At 39.6% G+C, this 23,677-nt stretch overlaps 3 protein-coding genes across 6 annotated transcripts; 2 read left to right on the top strand and 1 right to left on the bottom strand.

Annotated features, from left to right (window-relative positions):
- ucp1 (uncoupling protein 1) lies at positions 1–4,255 on the top strand. 4 transcript variants are annotated; one of them, XM_058641146.1, is made up of 7 exons: positions 1–115; positions 233–369; positions 650–848; positions 2,023–2,220; positions 2,320–2,421; positions 3,601–3,781; positions 3,898–4,255. In XM_058641146.1, the coding sequence occupies exons 2-7, from the start codon at positions 244–246 to the stop codon at positions 4,010–4,012; spliced, it is 921 nt and encodes a 306-aa protein (XP_058497129.1). In that variant the 5' UTR covers positions 1–115; positions 233–243; the 3' UTR covers positions 4,013–4,255. The 4 variants fall into 4 exon arrangements, with proteins under 4 accessions (XP_058497129.1, XP_058497128.1, XP_058497127.1 ...); XM_058641145.1 differs by having other exon boundaries at positions 230–369; XM_058641144.1 differs by having other exon boundaries at positions 218–369.
- Positions 4,256–4,459: 204 nt separating this feature from the next.
- Positions 4,460–11,116, bottom strand: elmod2 (ELMO/CED-12 domain containing 2). The gene is made up of 9 exons (XM_058641142.1): positions 10,966–11,116; positions 9,689–9,833; positions 9,575–9,603; positions 8,235–8,332; positions 8,010–8,139; positions 6,735–6,868; positions 5,694–5,762; positions 5,388–5,521; positions 4,460–5,301 (listed from the first exon to the last, which is right to left on the bottom strand). The coding sequence occupies exons 2-9, from the start codon at positions 9,831–9,833 to the stop codon at positions 5,144–5,146; spliced, it is 897 nt and encodes a 298-aa protein (XP_058497125.1). The 5' UTR covers positions 10,966–11,116; the 3' UTR covers positions 4,460–5,143.
- A 3,190-nt stretch (positions 11,117–14,306) lies between these two features.
- gprin3b (GPRIN family member 3b) lies at positions 14,307–20,583 on the top strand. Its single transcript, XM_058639503.1, has 2 exons — positions 14,307–14,658; positions 16,402–20,583. The coding sequence occupies exon 2, from the start codon at positions 16,472–16,474 to the stop codon at positions 18,569–18,571; it is 2,100 nt and encodes a 699-aa protein (XP_058495486.1). The 5' UTR covers positions 14,307–14,658; positions 16,402–16,471; the 3' UTR covers positions 18,572–20,583.
- The last annotated feature ends 3,094 nt before the right edge of the window (positions 20,584–23,677 follow it).

Genomic DNA, 23,677 nt, shown 5'->3' with positions numbered 1-23,677 from the left:
TGCATAAATACAGAGCAAAAGATGTCTCTTTCCCTTTGGTAGAGTGAGGCCCTTTATGGATTATAAACCAGCCTTTCAACTTCTGCCAGAGGATCAAAAGGAAACTTGAGACAATGTAAGTATTTCCAAAATACGACCATTACATGAGTAAATGATTTGTGGATAAAATCCAACACTGATTTGATGTTGCATGTTTGTCTCTGTGAATCAGCAGCAGCAGCAGCAGCAGCAGCAGCGGGAAACATGGTAGGACTTAAACCCACAGATGTTCCTCCTCCTCTGGGGGTGAAGATGGCGAGTGCTGGAGCAGCAGCCTGCATCGCAGACCTTGTCACGTTTCCTCTGGACACGGCTAAAGTCAGACTACAGGTATCTATTCAGTCTCACTGCCAACGATAATAAATAAACCTTCAATAAATCATTCACTCCTGCAGGAGTCAGGACATGAAAGATGTTTGTTTCATATTCACTGAAGTCTGTTACACCTTATCTGGATGTGACACTGACTAGATGACCAGCTTGATTCTCAACGTTGTCCGCTTCATATGAACTTGTACAGCGACACACTGACAGCACAGTTCAGTCTGAGGGTTTCTCACATCTGCTCTGTAGAGCTGCTTTTAGCCTTGACTACAACTTGTGACCCCAGATTCAGGGAGAGAAGAAAGGACTGGCAGGCATCCGTTACAGAGGCGTGTTCGGGACCATCACCACCATGGTGCGCACAGAGGGACCCAGGTCCTTGTACAATGGGCTGGTGGCAGGATTACAGAGGCAACTGTGCTTCGCTTCCATCAGAATCGGCCTCTACGACAATGTCAAAAATTTCTACACTGGTGGAAAGGACAGTAAGTGATAACAGTAGAAGATACATGTCTCAACTCATCCACAACATCCTGTGTGCAGTTGTTCAGCAGATACTGTGTGTGTCCGAGACTAATTTCATCAAAGGCAATAAAGTTTATCTTATCTTAAGAGAGAAACACACTCTAAACCTCAATGAATTCTCCCTCCAGATGTGCAGATGTGTGAGGCAACAGCATCCCAATATCGATTGATAAAGATAACTAAAAGTAAACTAAACTAACAATAACAAGTGTTCTAAGAGTCTCAGGCAGTGTTTAGAGACCTAAGGGTATTGATGGTGGGGAAGTTATTTTTAGGTATTTTTCCCCCACAACTTCACAGTTTTAACAAAGTAAAAGTATCAGTGTGAAGGTCAAGTTAATTTAACAACTATAAATATGGTAGGGTAGCTAATCTGTAATTAATGTTCCTAATATGTTCTAGAAGAACACAAAACTGTCATTAATATCTGAAATGTCATGGGGTAAACAGCATAACAATACAAATGAAAATTGCTGACATCTCGTTGGGTCAAATTCATGTTTGTAGGCGTGTTCAGGATTGGTCGCTTGTGTCACGCCTCCAGTTTCATGCCAATGTAGCCTACGGCAAAGTTATAGTGCACTTCCTGTTTCGTGGCGAATGGTAAAAATTCGTCAAAATTCCGATGGCTGCCGTGGCCACGCCCATTTGAATCTCTGAAAAGGATCTAGAAGCATTTCATCAGACATTCAGTTACGAAACTTGCAAAACGCCAACATGGACGCCAAATTAAAAATGGCCGACTTCCTGTTGAGTCGAGGTCATGGCCCCAATGGAATCTTTCTTCCGTCTTGGGCTGAACCACGTTCCCACCAAATTTTGTGAAATTCGGCGCAACTAAGTTTCAGCGCGCTCCATAGGCGTTTGACATGAGGGGGCACTACTGAGCCATCGAGCAACATATTTTTCGCTAGTTCTGATTTGCGTGCCAATTTTCGTTCATGTTTAGGGGTCAAATTAGAGATTCTTTGGGAAGAAGGAAAATAAGAATTCCAGGGAAAACACCACTGGTGGTCCTTGCACCACTGTGTGAGTGCTCGGGTACAAACTGAAGTACAAGTACATAAATGATCAAATTACAGTACTCAGATATACTTGGTTATGATCTATTAATGGTTGTCTATTCTTCTCCAGACCCAGGTGTGCTGGTTCGTATCCTGGCCGGCTGCACCACAGGTGCGATGGCAGTGAGCTTTGCACAACCCACCGACGTCGTCAAGGTTCGATTTCAGGCCCAGGTGAACCTGGACGGAGTGGCTCGCCGTTACAATGGCACCATGCAGGCCTACAGACACATCTTTCAGAACGAAGGCTTACGTGGTCTCTGGAAAGGTGCCCTGCATATTCAAATTCATCTCATCCATCAGTAAAAAATAAGACGTGACAGAGTGAAGGGGATCAGTGTTCATTCTGTTGTGGCTTCTTCTTCAGGCACATTACCCAACATCACGAGAAACGCACTGGTCAACTGCACAGAGCTGGTCACGTATGACCTGATCAAGGAGGCGATCCTTAAACGTAACCTGTTGTCAGGTGAGAAAGAATGTGTTTACATCTGTGTCTGAGCTGTAACACACACACAAACACACATACACTCTGGTTTCCATGACTACATAGGACTTTACATTCACTTACATTCATATCCTGGAGACTAACCATAATCATAATTTCTACTGGCATAATCCTAATCCTAACCCTGACCTCAGCCTAATTTTAAAAGATGAAATGTTAGTAATTTACATCATGGGGACATGATTTTTGCCCCCATAATGAAGACAGTTTTAGGTCCCCACAACATAAGGAAAACCAGGTACACACACACACACACAGGGAGACAGCTGATTGGGCAGAAATCCACACACCCTCTCACCTTTTCAACTTATCCAGCGCTGATAACGACACACTCACTGTCCAGAACATGGTGGTTGTTTTCCCCTCCAATGCAGTAAATATCTTAGTTTATATAATATTTATATAACCCTTTTTCACATTACATAATGCGCTATAGCACAAGTCTGACAATTATTACAAATTACACATTTGTTCTTATTAACAAAAAAGCCACTAAAACTTGATTTTTTCATCAAAATGTTGTTTTTTTGTTGTTGTTTGATTTGTTCCATGCATTTAATAGATTATTTTCAATGAAAGTAGTATATATTTGCACTGACAGACTATAAGTATTGTTCAAGACTCTTCTTTTTACTCTAGCCTTCACCTCACTCCTTTTTATTCCACCCATTGTTGTGTTTATTTGCATTTTTAGTTTATTTTAAAATTGAAACAGGATTTTAACCTCTTGACTCTTACCTTTTCCAATTTTATTCCACCCTGTGTGGTATTTTACTGTTTTATTTGCATCTTTTGTTTTATTTCAAAGCTAAAAAAGAGATTACTTTTAGACTTTTCCTTTTCATTCCACCCTGTGTTTGCTTTTGAAATGTTATTTTCCTTTTTATTGTGAATCACTTTGAGCTGCAATCCTTGTATGAAAGGTGCTATACATTTATTATTATTACAGAAGTTAAGCATTTTTTATATTAGTTGTTATCAGTGAGCATTTATATTTTATCAGATGGAGGGAAAAAGGAAAATTGGCTTATATATGGGCAAAAATTAGTTCTACATGCCCTGAATTCTACAAATCAGTATCAGCCAAAGAAAAACCCACTGCAGCTGCATGTATTTACATCTCTCTTTCTCTCTCTTCAGATAATCTTCCGTGCCACTTCGTATCGGCGTTTGGCGCTGGCTTTGTCACCACAGTGATTGCGTCACCGGTGGATGTGGTGAAGACCAGGTACATGAACTCACCACCAGGCCAGTACAAGAGTGCCATCAACTGTGCCTGGACCATGATGACTAAAGAGGGGCCGACAGCTTTCTATAAAGGGTAAAGACTCCAAACACATTCATCTGCCAGTTGTGAGTGTAAAGAATGCAGATTTGAACCTTTGATTTTCACCACACGTCTCTGATTTTCTCTCATTTTATTTTGTTTTCACATAGATTTGTGCCATCGTTTCTGAGGTTAGGATCGTGGAACGTCGTGATGTTTGTCACCTTCGAGCAAATCAAGAGGGCCATGATGGTGGCCAAGGGGAGGACGGAAGCACCAAACTGAGATGTGTGTTTCACTTTGTCTAAAAGAAAAAGAAAACGACCTCAAACACTGGATGAAGCAACCAAACGAATGTCGACTGTTGTTTTAGGATTATATCCAACAATCGTCTTGTCCTGTGGCGACAATGACGACAGTCTACATAGCATTTGATGTCATGTTGAACTTGTGCATATGAAGATATGAGAGGCAGTTCTTTTATCATGAGTCCATTCCAAATATTATGGGAGGAAACAAGCACATTCATTTTTGTAATGAACTCCTGTGATAAACTGAGTTTGCACTTTAAGAGCTGAAAATGTAAATCTGCCACATTTGAGGCAGCTTTAACCTTTATGTAAAAAAATAACCATGAAAAAAAAAGATCTAAATATATTTCACATGTTGTACAGATGCTGTAAGTTGTTGTTATTTTAATTTGGTCTTTCAAACACGGACACGGACATCCCAAAACGTCAAAAAGTGAATTTATAGGTTTTGAGTAAGGTGAATAAATAATCACATAACGTCCTCAAAAACAAATCACAAGGAAAATGCATCAGGCGTACAAAGGATTTAAGCTCATCACCACATGATACAGATTCCATTGATGGTGCAGTGGAGATGTTAAGGTTTCAGACGGAGAACACATTCATGACGTTTTAACCATGATCAGTGGACGTAAATATCAAATTCCTGAGAAGGACAACTATGACAACAAATATTAACATGACAGCTAAAAAAACATGGCCGTTAATCACCATATTTCTGTCGCTGTAACACAAACTATTTGGCTGCTTGCTTACGGAAAGTGCTTTAACACTCATTAAACTCAGAGCTACTCATTATTGTTATTATTATTATTATTACCACAATTCTCTGAAAAACAGTTTAAACTGGAATGGTCATCACTGAGGTACAGGCTGGTCGGCTTGTGCTATAATTTAAAACAACCTGCTCTTTGACTATAACAGGAGCTGAATGTGACGAATAAAACACAAAACCACACGTGTTTTTCTAAACTTCTCAAATCCAGGTGAGTTTCAGTCAGCCTCTACGATTGTTGACGTTCAGCATCACTTGTGCTGAACCTCTTCGCCTTCTGTCACCAGGGGCTACGGGGAATTCTGAAGCCATTGCAGTCTGTTATTTGCGTTAGTTTTTGGAGCGGAGAGTCAGTGTGAGAGACACGTCGGGCTCCTGTAGATGTGTCTTGACTATGTTATGGAACTTTTCCCTGTACTGATTGAACTGCATGATGCTCTCTGGTTCTTCCAACAGCCAGAACTTATCAAACTCATACGCCAGGTAACCTGGAAGAGAGGAAATCACGCACTTAGAGAGAGTTCAGTCTTAACATGTAGAGGTGTTTGATGAGTCAGAGGATGAGTCTACTCACAATACAGCTGGTGAAAGTGCTGCAGCTCTGGTGCGCCCTTCACCGTGTTGTAGAAATGTGCTTTCAAAGCACCGCTCTTCAGGAGACTGTAGGCCATCTCTGTCAAGTTGATCCCAACTATAGCATATGAATACCTACCATACATGTTCAGAATGAGTAGATGCTAAAAGTGACTTCTGTAAATCTAACAAGATTATTCCAGTCCATTTCTTTCTAGGTCGAGTGATAGTAAGGATGTGATTTAAGATGAAACTCACAAAATATTAATAGAAAATACACTGGTGCTCATATATAAATGTCCCTTACCCAAGTTTCGGATGGTTTGCATGAGACAACACATGTTGAGCTTCTTTTGGGTAATTTTCACTGAAAAATCTGCAAAAAAGCAAAATATTGTCGGATCACTATCATTTTTTTTTAGCATTTAGAGTTCTAAATCAAATACTACCTGCTAATTTCTTGGTTTACAGCTTGGTTGTTTCTTGCTTATTTGCAAAATTACAGTAGGTTTCAATATAGTGCTGAGTAACATGGTGAAAGGGTTTTCACATTATAATATATATATATATATATATATATATATATATACATACATACATACATACATATATATATACATATATATATATACATACATATATATATACATATATATATAATAAAATAATAGAGTTACAGAAACCAATGAATGCCGTTTTTAAACATCTTTAAGGCAGGAAAACAATTAAAAATTGTGGAAAAACATTAAAATCACAATAATGTGCATGTTTTTAATGTGTTATATGTATATTGAAGAAGCATAATGCGGTATTATTTATTCCCCAACCTTACTATCTGTGCTGCATCAGTGCACGTGTATCCAGTATCATATTTGTTTTATACCTTCATTCTAAAAGATTTGAAAATGTAGCTTTTTCCAATGAGAAATGATGTTGTGAAACAGTAAACAATGTGAATTTGCATTTTTTTTTTTTTTTTTTTTTTAGACATTAGAAATAAAATATAGTGACAAAATGATTACATATGTAACTTTGCTGCGGTTGCATGTAGGGTTCAAGTATGTTCACTTTTGTGTCAGCTTTCTGAGTTAGTGCTGGGTTTCACTTGTTCCATACACTTTTGATTTGATTTTAAGTATAATTTATTCCTGTTTACAGCACAGGTACAGAGCTCACAATGGTTTGCAGAGAGCGGAGAAAACTCCCACTCACTGCCACTGAAAGTCAATATGACATAATATTTGTAGGATATAGATTTACATTTGTACTTTAACTTTGCTGTGATATGAATGGCATCAGGTTACAAACTGCATTTCCATGGTTAGGGTTAAAAATATTATTCACTCACATGAGGTTGATTAGTCCCAGCATGCCCATTCCTCTAAAATCAGTCTTGGGGTCATCTCCTTGGAATCCAATGTCTCCCCACTGTTTGGTTAATCTTGATTCCAGTTTGACGTTTGGCATCAACATGTCCCACAGCTGCAGGGTACAAATATTTGTGACACACACATTTTAATTGTCACTGTACCGAGTAACAGGTGGAGTGGTTTCAGTTTAAACATTTTAAAAATAATATTTGGGATATCTTAATCAGTGTTTAAACATATTTAAATGTTCACTAAAAAAAAGAGAACTCTTATTTCTCCTCCTAAAGGTGAAGCATTAAGTCTATTCCTCAATCTAAACTAAGGCGTGCCATATTCAAATCTTATCTGTCAGGCCAAAGGAGTTCCTTGAATCAGTGTTCATATAATCAGTTTGAAATGACACCTGCTTTCTAACACAATCACCCAGGAACTACATAAAGGCCATAAAAGAATGGACAGTGTCAGCAACTATTAGGCTGTGGCATTCAAATGATGATTGACTGACATCATTACTACTCCACCACGAGCCTACACTGTTGACAAGCCAGGTTGGTACATTTATTGGTGCTGTTGATGCCAAATTCTGACCATAACATCTACAGTATTTACCTAAGAATCAACAAGGACCCATTTGGAGACAGTGTCTTATCTAGAAGTTAGTTTTCATGTTTTCCTATTAGATGTTTTTTTTTAAAAAGAAACAAACAGAGGTTTTACGAGTAACATTAATCAGGGTTCCACTCCAGTGTAAGTGTTATTTTTCAACCGTCACACTAAATGCTTGACACTTTAAACTGTAGAAGCTGTTTTTTCCCCAGCAAATTTGTGGTTTTAAACCTGCATACATGTTACCTGTATTTTCTGGGTGTGTTCCAATAAATTGATGGAGAAATAATTATACTGTATGGTCATTATAGCATTGTTAAAACAACAAATCTAATGGTGGCCTATGACTTTTGCACAGTACTGTATTTCAGGGCTGATGGGTGAGATTACAAAACCAGCGGCAGACATGTGTCTCTTTAGCACTAGCATCACACAAAAGCTATTAGTGATGTGTACATTAAGCTCCTGGCCTGCATCTGCATGATTTAATACACTGCACTGCTGCCATGAGTGGCTGAAATGAAAACTAAATGAATAAGCAGGTGTAAAAGTAAAGTGTTCAGTGAATAAGAATACCCCATGTGTACATTGGACATTAAACGTGCAACTTTACTTTCATGTATAGATGAAGAAGCCGCAACACACACCTTCAAAATCATTGCCTCATGTCCTTTATTCTCTGAGCTGAAGACCTCCTTTCTCAAGTCTTCCACAGACATATAGAGGCTGCTGTATCCAGTTATTTGTAGCAGACAGGTGTGCAGATTCTCCTTAAACCTAGAAAGAGAATAATAATATACAACGTCTAACTAAATATGATGAAAATGTAAGAATTTTTGGAAACAAATTCAAACTTGTGAACGTAACCTTACAGCGGATCTTTTTGGGGTTCCACATTCTTCTCTTTCATAATTTCAGCCACACATTGTTGAAGTTTATCCTGGCTGCTTTCCAAAGCTCCTCTTAAAACCTACAGTGGACGAAATCATGGGGCAAATAATAAAACAGCAAAGCCACAAGGCAGAATACTGGTGCAGTGGTTGCTATATAATCTATGCTGTCAACTCTAGTGAAATATCTTTTAAGTCAACCTCAGATACAATGAAAAAAGATGATCTAGCATTCAAACTGACCTGGACTGAGGATTAGAAAATGCTTAACTAGCTGTAACCATAAATGACAAGTAAAATCAGTTCATCTGTGCTTGGCAAGTGTTATGAAAGATAAAGCCTGATTAAGATCATATGATATGTCTCTACTGGGTTTCATGCATACAACAGCATAAAAAAGAGGTCAGCGGCAAAGACTGTTTTCTTAAGACTAATCTCTGGTGATTTTAAAAATTACCTCAAATTTATCAGATTTATAATTTGCTGCAGCTCCAGAAATTCATCTCAAATCAATCTCCACAAAGTTGCTGATTACATATTTATGAAAACCTGACTCCTTATATCCAACAAAAATGGGTGGGTAAATAACTGATATACAGTACATCATACAATCATGTTTGAGAAAGCACCTACTGAATCTAAATACCTGAGGGCAACCATTCCCAAACTTAAGAATGCTAGGACCCACTTTGTAATTTATGAATCAAAACTAAGTGCATATACTGAAATGTTAGGCCTGCATGCTGTATTTACAAAGAATATATGTGTATATATATATATATATATATATATATATATATATATATATACCAATAATTGGCATAGATGTTTAGGGCTCTAATACCTTTATCACTTCTTTGCAGCATTCATTGTTTCAAGGTTCTCTCAAGAGAGAGCTTAGCGCAGTGACCACCCGCTGCAAATAGCAACAAAATATCTAAGTGGGGTGACATGAAATCTGTCTGAGATAATGTGCAAAACCATGTCTGTGAATACTGCAATTGTGAGTGTTCTGTTATTCAAGTAACCACAAAATCCTTATTCTGCAGAGGTCAATAGTCAACCTTTCAGAAACAACGCCTCTCCTCTAACTCCAGTTCTTTCATGTCCTCAGCACCAGCAACTGCAGTTGGCACACAAAGCTAATGTAGTTAATCTAGCTGGGGGGGGGGGGGGGCAACAGGTGTGAGAGACAGCAGTGTAGCAATGGGTGTGTTTTTGTGCGTCATCCCCACACTGCCCACACTGAGGCTTTTTTGATTTCTAAAATAGAAGCACGTTTGACACATATCAAAAAACTGTTCAAGGTAAAATCATCTTACCTTGCTCTTAGATGACCGGAGGGAGTATTCTTCAACAGGACAAACAAGAAAATTAATATAATGAGAATAAAATTAAAATGTAAGAAATAAAAATCATAGATCGGCTTAGTTCACCGGCACTTGTTGTCCTGGTAGCCCCGGGTCGATATGTGGAGCATATTCTCTGCAGCTCACATTTCCCTGTCAGCTGTCTTATGAGCCATTTCAGCCAGTATCTCAGGTAGGAAGTGTAGACCCACTGCCATACATACCCCAACATCTAGAACAAAAAAAACAGACATCAATCATTTTGCAACCACAACAAGAAAAAATCCAACAGTCCAATAAGCATTCTAATACATATTACAGATATTACAGGCACTTTTGTTAATGCCAAAAATGGGTATATGAGTTGCATATAGTCTTGCAAAGAGGTAAGAATCCTTTTACTTTTTATTTCATAGTGCAAAACATGTCCTGATAAGTTATGAGTCAGTAAAATACTGAGCAATGTGACATCATTTATATCCAAGCTAAGGCTGGACAACTACGTACAGGATTGTTATATACTTAAAGACGGAGGCGGCACAAGTACTACATGAATTAATGATTACTACCTGGTACACTGGCCTGTGAATGAAAAGAACAAATAGTGCGTTTTGTCTCTGCAGACCATTTTTATTATTGCTGTTCTTATGTCCTACAAAAACCAATCAAAGATCCACATCAGTAAAAGGACGCAGATGTAATGTGTTTGCTAATCCAGTGTCCTGACATGTATGACCCCAATCATGTGTTATTGAACGCTGAATATTTAAATATTACTCATTGTAAAGTGTATACTTAAAGTGTTGTTTGTAAATGTAAATGTAAAATGTTTTTGTAATGTAAATGTATCTAAATGTAAAAAACAAACAAACATACAGGTAGTTTACCATCTTAGTAAATGCCCCTTTCCACTATGATCAGTTGTGACTGGTCTGTCTCGTGTGACATTAATGAAATCAATGTCAATAGAGTTGTTAGCTATTAAAACAAATAATACATTTCACTACGTGAGCGTGAAAACAATGACGACAAATAAACGGTCACAACAATGGAATGCTAGCAGCTAATGCTATCTTGACACAATCATGACTGTTCAGTTGATAAAGATTTATCGACTTCAGTGTCACTTCAGGAAAAACACTCAAACTAACTGGATATCACAACAACAACAACAACAACAACAACAACAACAACCACCTCCTTTCACAGCTGCTTCAAATCTCATAACAGTTTGGACAACAGGTTGTAATTGTATTCGTCTAACTGTTAGCTAACTGTTAGCATTACGTTGCACAAATGAGGTTGCGCGTGGCAAACATTTGTGTGCTTGATTGTATTACGCAGGAATATAAAGTCCATCTTACCGCAGTGTTACCGAGACAAGAAAGTCCGACGACGATAGAGTCAAACACAGCTTCTCTTGTCGGTGCTAACAGACGCGCAGCCGAGATCAGCGACGTTTCTCTTGACAACAGTCTGACTCTGATGCGTTTGCGTTCACACCGGACACTTCGCTGCATTTTCAATGCTCGCTCTTTACTACACAAGGATGACATGTGTATCATTACATTTGCCCAATACATATGGATATATTTTGACTTTTTTTAAATAGTGGCAAAATTCCTCCGGAAATGGTGGACATACTTTCAGATTTCAGGTTATATTTAAATTGAAGTCTGAGTGACTTGATGTATTTGAACATAACACATGCCAACCATTTCCGTAACTGTTTGTGCTTTAAATGCTGCTGTGGCGCCATCTACTGTCCACACACCATACTGCAGCCTGCACAGGTCATTCTACGTAGGAAAGGAGCCTGCCAAATCTGACCCTTAAAAATAAATTTCCCATATTTTTTTATTTTCATCAAACATGTTTTAAAACTCCTCTTTGTTTAATTGGTGGCAACTCACAATAAAATGCCAGTGTAGCTACTATGAACCCTAATACAAAAACCCCAATTAAATATTATAATTATCCTTTTCATGCATTAGCCAGGGAGTATATTTATTGTTACTATTGTTTAAAATGATAATCTCCTGCACGTCAGGTTGGTTTAATCCACCATAACACAGACACAGTGTTTTATTTAACCCAAATTAACCACAAGATGATGCCAGATCCACAGCGTGACTGTCTGTGTTACGTTAGATTCCTTTAAAAGCCTGTTGTTATTTTTACACATTACTAGAGTCACACATTGTTTATTGTTAAATGACATTCCTTCTCTGCCACGGTGTCACTTTCCATGCAGGCGACCAGCTGTCACCCTGAAGCACAAGTCTGGCATGTCAGTGATGCATGAAGCCTGCGTGGAGTTGCTCACCACTGGTGCACTCAACTGTAATTAAGTCGCAGTTTACTCTCTTGACTAATCAGTCCCTCTGGGCTTTTAAAGGCAGGAGGTCTACCCCGTACAATCACTGCATTCCAAGAGGAGACACGTTCTATATTTGAAAAGTCCCCAAAGCAACCACTTACAGTAGATTACAGTCTGAGAGATTATGTTGGGATGAGTCAGGATGTAGGAATATTACAACAGCACTGGTGGGTGAAACACAAAACCATTGTTATAGCGCCTCAGGAAAGATAAAGCATGATAGCAAAACATCAACACAGGCCCCTAAATATCGCATTGTTATTCGTCTTCCAGTTTTTTTGAAAGCTGAAGGTTAAATATCGGTATTTTGTCTGAAAATGAGTAGGAAGAAGCATATGCTTATTAGCTCCTATCCCTGCTTCCCACTCAATAATTTATTTTGCCAAAAAAAATCCCCTATAACAAAGTGTACATTATCCAAATGTATATCTTATTGCAAGATAATTTAGTATATAAATATATAGAGATACGTATATACACATATTTATTATGATACATGCTGTTCATATATACAGTCTATCGGCACTAGCCAATAAACATGCACCATCATCACCACTAATCTGAAACCCATATAAATTATTATTGAGGCCCATTTAATCCGAATAATTACAAACATGCCAATATCAGTATTAGAATAAATAGTAATAATGACGATGGTGATAGTAATTTTACTATAATAATAATCATAGTAATAGTATCAATAATAATAGTGATAATAGATGCCACAAACATGTCAATCATAAAAACCATTTCTTTGTACTTTGGATATTGTTTTATTGACCAGTTTCACATCTTTAACTGTAATTCACATGCTTTTCATGGTTGTGTGGACACATATTGAGTTTTCCCCTTAAATTCTAACCCCCCTCCCTCACAGCCTCTGAATCTCTCCCAGCAGCAGTTTATGACTCACTTTATATAATAATCTGTGTGGTGTGACATGATAATATGTTGTATGATAAAATGGTCTGCTCTGCCTCGACTCGGTGCTAGTTTTGACCTTGTTTCCACAACAGCTGAATCATTTTTAAAGGCCCTGTTATGAAACTCAGCATCATCATGTGATCCTTAAGTTGACTCTCATGGCCTCTTGAGCATCACTTGACCTACAATTTTGGAGCATCTTATCAACGCAGACATGCCACCAGCCACATACACACTGTAATACTTTATACTTTGTCTGCAGAGCCACAACAATAACACGGCTCAGTTAAAGTTCAAAATAATTTTGAAATGCCATTACCAGAGCCAGCCCATGCCTTTATGGGGCCCTAAGCTGAATTTGACTATTACTGACTATTATTGATATGTAACACTTTAAATTGCATTCATTAATTATTTACACTCTTGTTTTGTTTTTGTACCTAAGAGGGCAGTAGAATCACAAAAGTCACTTACTTACAGATACTAGCGCTCTGTTCCAAGTCCCTTGCAATGTTATGTCTGACTGTTGTTCTGTCTGTCTGCACTGAATGTGTCTGTCTGCACTGTCCTACACTGTTGAATGTAACACCCACTGATGCTGCTGAAACACTGTTCTCGCTTCAGTGTACGTACATGGTTGAAATAATAATAATAACCCACATGACTTGACTTGAAAAGTGGCTTAGTATGAATCCAAAGTGTGCTGACGCTGAACTTTAATTAAACCAGTTTAATGACTTTGGTTTTTAAATCTTTAATTCTAAAATAAAACCAAAAAGCGTAAGCTCAACCCTATTCAGATATCTAAATATATCTCAAGATACATGTTAAAAAGATATGTTAAAATGTTGACCAGGGGCCCCAAGCAGCCATTTAGTTCCCTTATGCCTTATCCTTACAGATGTTTGAGAGTGGGCTTTCTCAAACATCACGTAAATCAAGTAAATGACCTTTACTTTAGTCATGCACTATATACTGTATATCAGGGGAAATGCATGAGTGGGTGCCACATTTATTTAATCTTGTGGGTGTCTTCGTTGTGGTAAAAAAAAATTGAGTAAGAGAAAATGTGCATGCCTCAGTGAAGCCCTTTAAAAAGACTCATCATGTAGTGGAATGATAATAAAAACAAAATTCTAATCACCTGAAATAATGAAAAATGGCACAGCATGGGGTTCACTAGGATCCAAAGACTGATGCTTGGATTGAAATCAGTTTGAAGTGTGAGAGAACCGCCTCTGTGCAGTGTAACTGCACTGCTCCCCCTCACCCCCCATTCATCCATTCATCTGTGGCTTTTACTCCGCTGCACCACCACGTTTCCTGCCTGGACCAGTTCAGTCTGGGATAACACACATACACACACACACACATGCTCTCTCTCTCTCACACACACACACACACACACACACACACACTATGAAGGTCCATTTTGTGAGAGCTTCACTTTTTCTAATAATCATGAGGCAGCACTGATGAAGAGTCTAAAACAGCAGCATCATCATCCTCATCCATCGGACAGACAGAAATGACTCATTGCGCACAGTCAGTCAGTCAGTCAGTCGGGGTGCGTGAATTTTACGCGTTGCTGTGGAGGATCGATGAAACCTCCAATACCCATATTGTGGTCGTCTGTGCAAGGCGTGGCTTGGTGTCACTGACACACGGTTGATTTTCCACGTTCATTCCCAGGGTTTAGCCACGGACGCGCAAACGGCACCGCGCGGCACGGGACATAAAAGCGTCTGTGAAGGTAAGTAAGCCATCCTCCTGCTTCATTCGCAAGGTCAAAACCCATTCTCGTGCTCTTTGGGACAGCGCTGCAAATGTAGAGATGTTAATTAGGTCGTGTGCGTCACTTTGATGTGTGCGTGTCGTTTTGTGCATTCGCTCCTCTCGTTGTTTATTATTCCTCAACTGCTGCAGACACTGGGACATGTTCACGCACAGTGTCTAATTACGGGCCAGGATATGCTTTCCATAAATATTTGCACTTTGCCAACAGACGGACAGATGCATGGTGGGGAAGCACACAGCAGTGCTCTACACCTGTATATGGCCCCAAAACACAAGCCTACATTTAAAAACTGTGCTTTCAGGTGACCAAGTACAACAAAGCATCCATTATAATCACTGTAGTGGGGGCACTTATTTTTCCCCTAATGTTTTCTGGAGTAAACATTCATACATTCATCATATTTAGTATAACATAGACCAGAGAGGTGCAAGGAGGAGTGAACAATGGAAATACTTCAAACATAAGGCGGACTTTCACATTGGTTTTGCAGTCTTGAGCATAATGCAGAATGGATGATCATCCCTACAGTGAATATGTAAAATGTAAATGGCCCACTGGTGCTGTTTGCTAAAGTATACACGGGAGGCTCTGCTTCCTCTTTGTTTGCATCGACCACTGTCTCTCTCTGTGTGTGTGTGTGTGTGTGTGTGTAATCAAAGTCTCCATCACCGTGCATGGAGGGATCAGATATTTCAGACGTCTGCTGAGTGCTGGCACATTACTTTGCACAATTGGCCCAGATAGTTTAACACATTAGGGGGACAGCCTGAGATGGAGTTGTTCATCGGGCCTTGGATGAAGACATTTGTAAAATAAGAAAGGTCACAGTTTAAATGCTAGACTGAACTGATGATCACAAGACCAACAAAGACCTAAATAAATACACATTAACAGATATCAGATATCTTCAAAATAGCTATTTCTTGTTGGTTTTAGGGTTCAGTTTCATGTCACGTGGCAGTTTAAAAAAACAAAAATGACCTAATTTGATATTTTCTTAAAAAAAACACAAAGACATTCAAAATCTTTAAAATCTGAAGAACTTCTCTAGTTTTTATTCCTAAATATCCTTTATTTGTCAGCACATTCAGCCTTATACATCAAAATCCTCATTCTGTACCCTGTACTTACTTTAAAAGCTGCTTATTTTGTGGATTTGTGTTTTTACATTGTCGTCTAAAGCACAATTAAGTTTCATTGAGCATTTTCGAGGAGGGACAGAGTAGCACAGAGGTCAGATTGCAATAAATGTACAATTTTTTTTGTAATAAGTCATTGTTTTACTCCATATTACTACAAATATACATATAGTATTGTTTTTGATTATATGTTATGATTCATTAGATAACAGTGCTGGAATTACTTATTTTCTAATATTTATGAAAGATAAATTAATAATTAGGATAATAATAATGATAATATAAACATTTTCTAGAGCACTTATCCAAACAAAGTAACAAGTGTTTTGTAAATACATGGGAATAAAAGTGTGGATTCAGGCATTAAAAAGCCCATAAAAACAAGCAGTGATTTAATGTGACAGTGATGTCACATTTCACTTGGCTTCCGGGCCTGTGAGGAAAAGTCCGCTCACCTTTGGTTACAAGACCTGGGAACTACGAGCAGGTGATGGTTGGAGTGAAATGTAATAAAAAAAATAAAATGGAAGCTTAATTATTTCCTATTCTTCTCTTTCAGAGACTTAGGTCAAGCAACTGTTTCCAAGTTTGGATTACAACGAAACTCAAAGACTTAACTCAGTGAGAACATGGGAACTAACCCAAAAAGGACAGTGACGGTCCAGATGGTGCCTCAGCTGGCTGCGGTGGACGCACTAGGCAATAAGGAGCCTAATGCCAACTGGACTAAAGAGGCCGACCTGAAACTCTCACAGGTTTGTCCAAACCCCATCCTCACATCTCCTGATCACACACAGGACAACTTACCAGTGACTGCTGCTCCCACTAACATCATCCCACACACCCCAAAAACAGCTAACAAGGGAAGTGAACCAATTCCAGACCATGGAAACCAGATAAAAACTGAGCAAGTGACAGGTGGAGACCAACAGATGCCAGATACTTCTCTACCTGGCAACGGTGCGGGTGAGGCAGGGGGCGACCAGAGGGATTCTAACGCTAATATGAAAATGTTAAGCCTGGGTGATGAAAAGGATATAAGTACGGCTGGTGTGCCATCTGCTCTGACAGCGTCAACAGTCGACATACACGCCAGTGACTGCAGAATAAAAGGGCCAAGTGCAGCAGCGGAGCAGTGTGTAAAGCTGCCGTCCTCGGCCAAAGACAAAGCACCAGAGGACAACAATAATGAATACGTTACTACAAGTAATAAAAATCTTATCAATGCCTGTGATTCAAAACAAACAGCATCTGCACATCAAGAGGGAAGTGAAGGCAGTATATCGGCTAACAAAAACCAGGACACTGCTACAATACAGAAATCTATGGACCCTGATCATATACCAAACCCTTCACAGAGCTGTGACAGTCTGCAAGAGACTCCCACACCTGAGAAAAGCCTGGACACTATAACTCCACTCAGCTCTATTAAGCCTCTGTCCGTCGGCAGAGAAGAAGAAGACAGGTCTACAAATTACAATTCAACTTCAACTGTGTCAGAGAAGCAACTGGAGAAGAAAAAACAAGTCTCCTCAGATAAACATCAGCCATTGTCTTCACAGTCGGCCTCTGCTTCTCTGCCGCAGGCTAAACAAATCATACAGGCGTGTGGGCAGGTGGCTGAAGGAGCCGGCCAGACTATCACAGCTGTCTCTGAAGGGCAGCAGGAGCACTACAAACTCTACAGGGAGGCTTCCACCATGACCTCATCCCTGTCATCCACCACAGTCAAGCAGTGTCATGATATGGAGGTGCAAGCAGTGGCTAACATGTGCAGTAAAGCCGTGGCCACAAGTCCGAGCTTGCTGCCTTTGAGCCGCAGGCTGAGCGGTGCTGCAGTCCCTCAGGAGGACGTGCAGAGCTTGGCTGTAGTCTATCAGGAGGACAGGGGTGTGTGTCTCCAGGAGACGCACAAGACTCCTGTATCAACCTCTACTGATCCAAGGTCAGAGAGACTTACAGTAGAGGCAGAGATGTGTCATAACCAAACTGCAGCCATGGTTTCTAACTCCAAACCAGATGGAGGAATTGGAGTTGAGCTTAAAGAACCTGTGCCAGCTCGATGTAACATCCAGCCAGTTTATCAAATCAACATTGAACACAGCAGCCAGAGGGAGCAGGGAGAGACTGGTAACTCCCAGTGTAAAACTGCAGCTCAGACATCTGCAGCAAAAACAAGCACTGCTGAAGCTCCCACTCTCAAATCAGGAACTCCCCCAGCGACAGCGGGTGCTTCCAAGTCTGGATCTGCTGACTGTAACAATACTGCACCGTCTCAGGCTGCTGTTGCCACCAAGCCTGACCGGGCACCGCAAACAAAAGCAGCAAAAAACACCACATCCAAAAAAAAGGAAGCACATGCGGGCAAAAAGAAGACGGGCCCGGAAGGAAAAAGCAAGGGCGATGATCAGTCAGGAAAGACGAAAGACAAGAGCGTCCATGACGTCGTCTGGGATGAACAAGGGATGACTTGGGAGGTTTACGGGGCCTCTGTAGACCCAGAGTCCCTTGGTTTTGCCATTCAGAGCCACTTGCAGTGCAAAATTAAGGAGCAAGAGAGGAAACTAATAGTCCAGACTTCCCTCCGAAAGTCAGTCTCTGCTGTCGACTCACCACAACAAGACAGGAAGAACAAAAGGAGGCAGCAGAACATTTTCAGGTCAATGCTGCAAAATGTCAGGCGGCCCAACTGCTGCGTGCGTCCCCCTCCGTCCTCTGTCCTTGACTAGCACAGCACAGAGAAAGAGCCAATGTCGGGCTCCCCTCTTTTCCTAGAGGTCAAAATGTTTGTCCTCCGCTCGTCACGACTCTAAAGCCAAGTGAAACAGTGATGGGTTGACGGTCCCTGTAAGTAAGTGAGTATACCGGAATGTTGTTGCATTAAAGAGTCAAACTACTTGTGATGTTTGTGATCAAAGGAAGTAGGAAATAGAAAAAAAATATGATGAACTCAAGACTTATTTTCTAGAAATAGATAATATATATATAAAAAAAACAAGAGAGAGAAAACTTCTAGCAATTTTTAAATAATAAAGGCAATAATAGTAAAAAAACGCATGTATATTAGTTACGATGGCAGTTGTACTGTATATCTTATAAATGAATCCAGATCTTCACATTGTATGACATTCATCATGGAATAGACATATTACTTACTGTCGGAATGTCTGTGCAAACATGTTACACCTACATCTCATCACATTTGGTGCGTTTCTATATGTTTCTGAGGTGTTTTAGGGCTCTATATTTATAAGATGGCTGTATTTTCTTTTTGTGCACATTTATTTTTAGTAAGTGTTTATGCTGTTTAAAAGAAAAAGAGGAAAGAAAATGCATACATGCACTGTTTAATCTCTGTTATATGGTTTTCTATTAAAGTAACCGAAAAAAGAACAAGTAGACTTTCTTCATTTGTGATGTGTTAACGGACTTGAAACAAGTAAAGCACCTCTGTCATATTACAGAAATAAAAATAGTCAAAAAGTAAGTGTGAGGCAACATCAGTGATATTCACAGGAGATGTAACAGTGTGAGTAAAGGTACAGTATGTGATACGCTGGTGATAGACCAGTGTCAGGCTCAGTGGGACATTTCTGTGAGCTCTAACAAGGTTACAAATAGGGAAGAGCTGATACAATATTCAGTATTGGTATCGGTCCAATCCAAGTTAAAAGGACTGGATCAAATATCGGTAAAAGAATATCATGAAATCTGATACAATCTCAAACCCCTAAATATTGCATAGGTGTTTTACTAAGCTCAAGCTGTACAGAGACACATGTGACGAGAATGCACGTTTGCCACACTGTAGTGATCATGTGAGCTCTGTGGACTCATTTTTCAAATAAAAGAAAAAGTTTGTAAAATGACAAAATGTCGTAGTGATATTGGTAGATACATACAAGTGACTTGATGGATTGTTGCCTCATAGGAAGAGGGTCACCTGATTAGACCATCAAATCAATTTTATTTGTTTCGCGCCAAATCCCAACATACATTGTCTCAAGGCGCTGTACATAGTGAGGCAAAAACCTTTACGACAGTACAGAGAGAAGAGAAACCCCAACAGTTCACACAATGAGCAAAGCACCAGGCATCAGTGGAGAGAAAAAACAAGACTCAAAAAAATGTGCGGCCATCTGCCTCGGCAGGTTGTGGTGAAAGGGAAGATGGGGCACAGACGAGAGGTGGGGGACAGAAAGAGGGGAGAGAAATGAAAGAGGGATGTGAGGTAGAGACAGAAGAGAGATCAACCAGGAGCAGATATATAATATATAATCAAAATGAATATGTACACCTTGTCACCTGTAAGTGTAGGCGTTTCCCGTGTGTGTGAGTGACTTCTCTTCACCCACAGTCCATAGATTTGCAGATGTGGGATTAGGTTAATTTGCCTCTCTTGGGTTGAAAATGAACGACAAAGTGGTATCGATCCATTCGTAGATCTTAAGCGGGCGACATCCATTGCCTTTCCCAAATGAAAACAGAGCCGCAGCATTTCCAGACTTAGTTTTCAGGGTTGAGTGATGCGGTTGGCAGGTGTATCTGGAGCAGAATGAATGCATTTTTAAACAGGGTAGTGCAAATGTAGCCAGAGACTCAGGCTTGAGAGAATATAACACCTCTGTATTCAACACTCGTGTAATGGATGTTTCTGAGGTATGCATGTTTAGTTTACATTTAGTCAACATCGCTTGTTTTAATGTAAAATCTCCCCTTGTAACCTGTGTCAATCAGAAAACCAATACTGGAGATATTTCCAAGAAAAGGTGTACAGTTTTTGGGGAATGCTTTGCTGATGTAAAAGTGAAAGGTTAAGAGAAGCTTTTGATCAGATTAGATGATGTGCAGTTAGTGCAGAGTCATAGGAGAAATGTGAATGTGCAGTTGTTTGTTTTAAAAAAATCTGCATTGAACAGAGAAATCTGTGAGTTGACTGTTTATTATATGTCTGTTACACTTATAAATATATATATATAGAAGTGTGCACCTCGTGGTTAACAGAGAGCCTGAGCTGACAGAGGAATACTAAAAATGACCTTATGTAAGATGACAGCTAATATTGAAAAACAATTGCCTTTGTGAATGGTTGAGGAGGAGCCAGTGTTCGACAACCATTTTTCTAACATTAAAGGTTCTGCATGTGCACAAGTGTTTGCAATTCCAATTGTTTTTGTGCTGCATTCATGTATCATTAGTGTTTGAAGTGAACTGCAGGGCAAGAATTGTGATGTCAGACGTTTTTATCCAGCGCAAGAACACGGTAATGTCTCATTTTTACTCAGAAAACTGTTATATAATGGCCATCACTTCCTTTCACTGTGAATTTACTGCTCCGCCTTTTGTAACACTGATTCCACATGACTGCTGTTATTGTCTTAACAAGCTTGTCACTTTGTGTTAATGTCATGACGTGATAAAAGGGCGAAATGTCTTCTGTTCTCATGGTCTCTGTAAAGAACAACACAGACTTAAATGCCTTATATCTGTTTTTGATCCGTTTAAAGTGGACAAATGCACTGTATTTGTGTCCAATCCTTCATCTTACCTTCATTTGTGAAAGAACAAGAGCCTGTGAATGTGTGAATGTCTCTGGAGGCGACAGTGCCTCTGTGTCACACATCACCTCTGTCCATTCCCGAAGGCCCCAATCACTAAACATAATTCAAGCTCATTCGCCCCTTCACCCCATTTTTAATAAGCTGTGTTTTGCATTTTGATTAACCCCCCGCTCAGTGTGTCATTATGAAAGGCTCCCATTTGGAAGAACAAATTCGATCTGACCTCAGGCAGTGGTTTGCACAGTGGGAGATTTATCCCAGTGACAAGGAAGTCAAAGATGGATTTCAGGACAGCGTTCTCACTGACTCCAAGGGCATTTTTAGGAACTCATGTAGCTGCTCACACTGTTTTCTGGTGGAATAGAAAAACATCCTGGGGTTGAATTTGGCCTGGGACCCTCATGGTGTACTGATAACTCTCTTTACTAATGTCAGTATGTCTGGAGAAGTTTTATATTTTTCTATAAGAATAAGAAACTGTGCATCAGTGTGTGTCCTGATACTTTAAGAAAATCTGTTTTTTAAATAAGCATATCCCCTGTGTTTTGATGACATGTCACCTTACCTGTGAACATATTGTTCACATGACATCAAAATATTTGTGACAAAAAAAACCTTTACTGTATATTCTACTACGTGTTTAATCACATGTCTATTGTAATGTCTTAAAACAGCTCAGCTCTGTAGTTTGTGTTGTCATCAATGATAACACTTTATTCTTCTGGATTAAAAGGTACTACAGTGTATCAGGCTTCACTGATGATACTAAATACTAAATTGAATCAATTATTTGGTCTTTTTGTTATTTCAAATAGGGAAAAATGTGAACATATCAACTTCAACAGTCAAAACAACAGTTATTTAGAACACGAAAAACCAATCGCTGCTATACTGAGAAACACAGAGAGACGTGGAGTTGAGCGTGAACTCAAAGACATATACTAGTCCATGAGAAGAAGTAGCAGACTCCATGCTAATGTCCACTAATGTCAGCTGTGATCTGATCTTCAAGCAGACAGTCTGTAAGAGTTGTTAAAAACAATACTTATACAGCCTTATACAGATTTGTATGGTTAAGGACACTTAGAAATAATAAGAAATGAGTGATAGCGTTCTCTGAGCTGTCCTGGTGCTGGGATTTCAGTGACCCAGTTATTTTCATAAACCCACCCGCCTCCTCCGCTCACACAGACAGCAGATGCAGATGCTCCAGCACATGTCCAGTCACTATCACAGTTATTCAGACCGTCATCGGGACGGGATGTGTCCATTCACGGATCACCTATTTGTGACAGACACAGTTTTACCAAGGGAACTGGTGTTAATGACTATTAACAAATCATTTGTAAATTGTGGAGTGGGTAATTAGCGGTGGCTGATGATCACAGTGTTAAACTTAAACTTACATAAGCCAGGCTCAGGAGATTTGACTGCTCTCAAGCAAAGACTTTACAATGTTTCCATTTTCAATCTTTCCTATCCTGTGTCTCATTCTCCCACTGTGAACCCCTCCCCATTTTCTCTCTGAACCTCCATTTCTCTCCGTTCCAGACACCCATGTCTTTATTCAATGATGAAATCATAATGAAGGATAAGCCTTTAACAGTGGGGTTATTAAAGCTGACCTAAACTCTGCCATATAACAGTGTGTAAGCCTTCTCTGCCGTGCTTTACCCTTGCATTGTATCAGCCAGCTGCTGGAGGAGAAGCTCCTCTTCTTGATGGCTGCTTCGCTCCCAGTGGAATATGTGGCCTACATTTGTTTGTGGTGCAGAGTTGGGCTGCGCTTCTTCATCAAACACTTCCAGGTTTCAGCATCACACCCCTATTTTCCTCTAACATTCATTATTTTGAGGCTACATGCTGTTTTTAATGGTCTGTTTCCCTTTTGCTCTATGATTTTTCACAACTACATGTTTGTATCCGCCTTTTCCTTTCATTGATTGCTTACCATTCAGCTCAGATGCTCATGACCTTGTAGCCTTTGTAACAGAGCATGCAGTACATGTGCCAAGATGCACATTTTGAAAAAAAACGCACACACACACACACGTGCATATACACAAAGGTCACCTTTCCTGGCTTCATTAGAGACTGCTTTATTATGGCTGACAGATGAGCCCATAAATCACAGCTCCCCTGGTGGAGTGAGAAGATCCACAACAAACTGATAAAGGTGAGATGGAGAGAGAAGCAGAGGAAGACACAGAAGGACTCATGCACATACAGAACGTCAATATACTACATTTATCTTTTGAGGGGTGTCTTAAACAA

The sequence above is a fragment of the Solea solea genome, chromosome 10 (assembly GCF_958295425.1).
Source record: "Solea solea chromosome 10, fSolSol10.1, whole genome shotgun sequence".
NCBI lineage: Eukaryota > Metazoa > Chordata > Actinopteri > Pleuronectiformes > Soleidae > Solea > Solea solea.
Note: the sequence above shows the minus strand (reverse complement) of the source record. Positions and strands in the feature narration are given on the sequence as shown.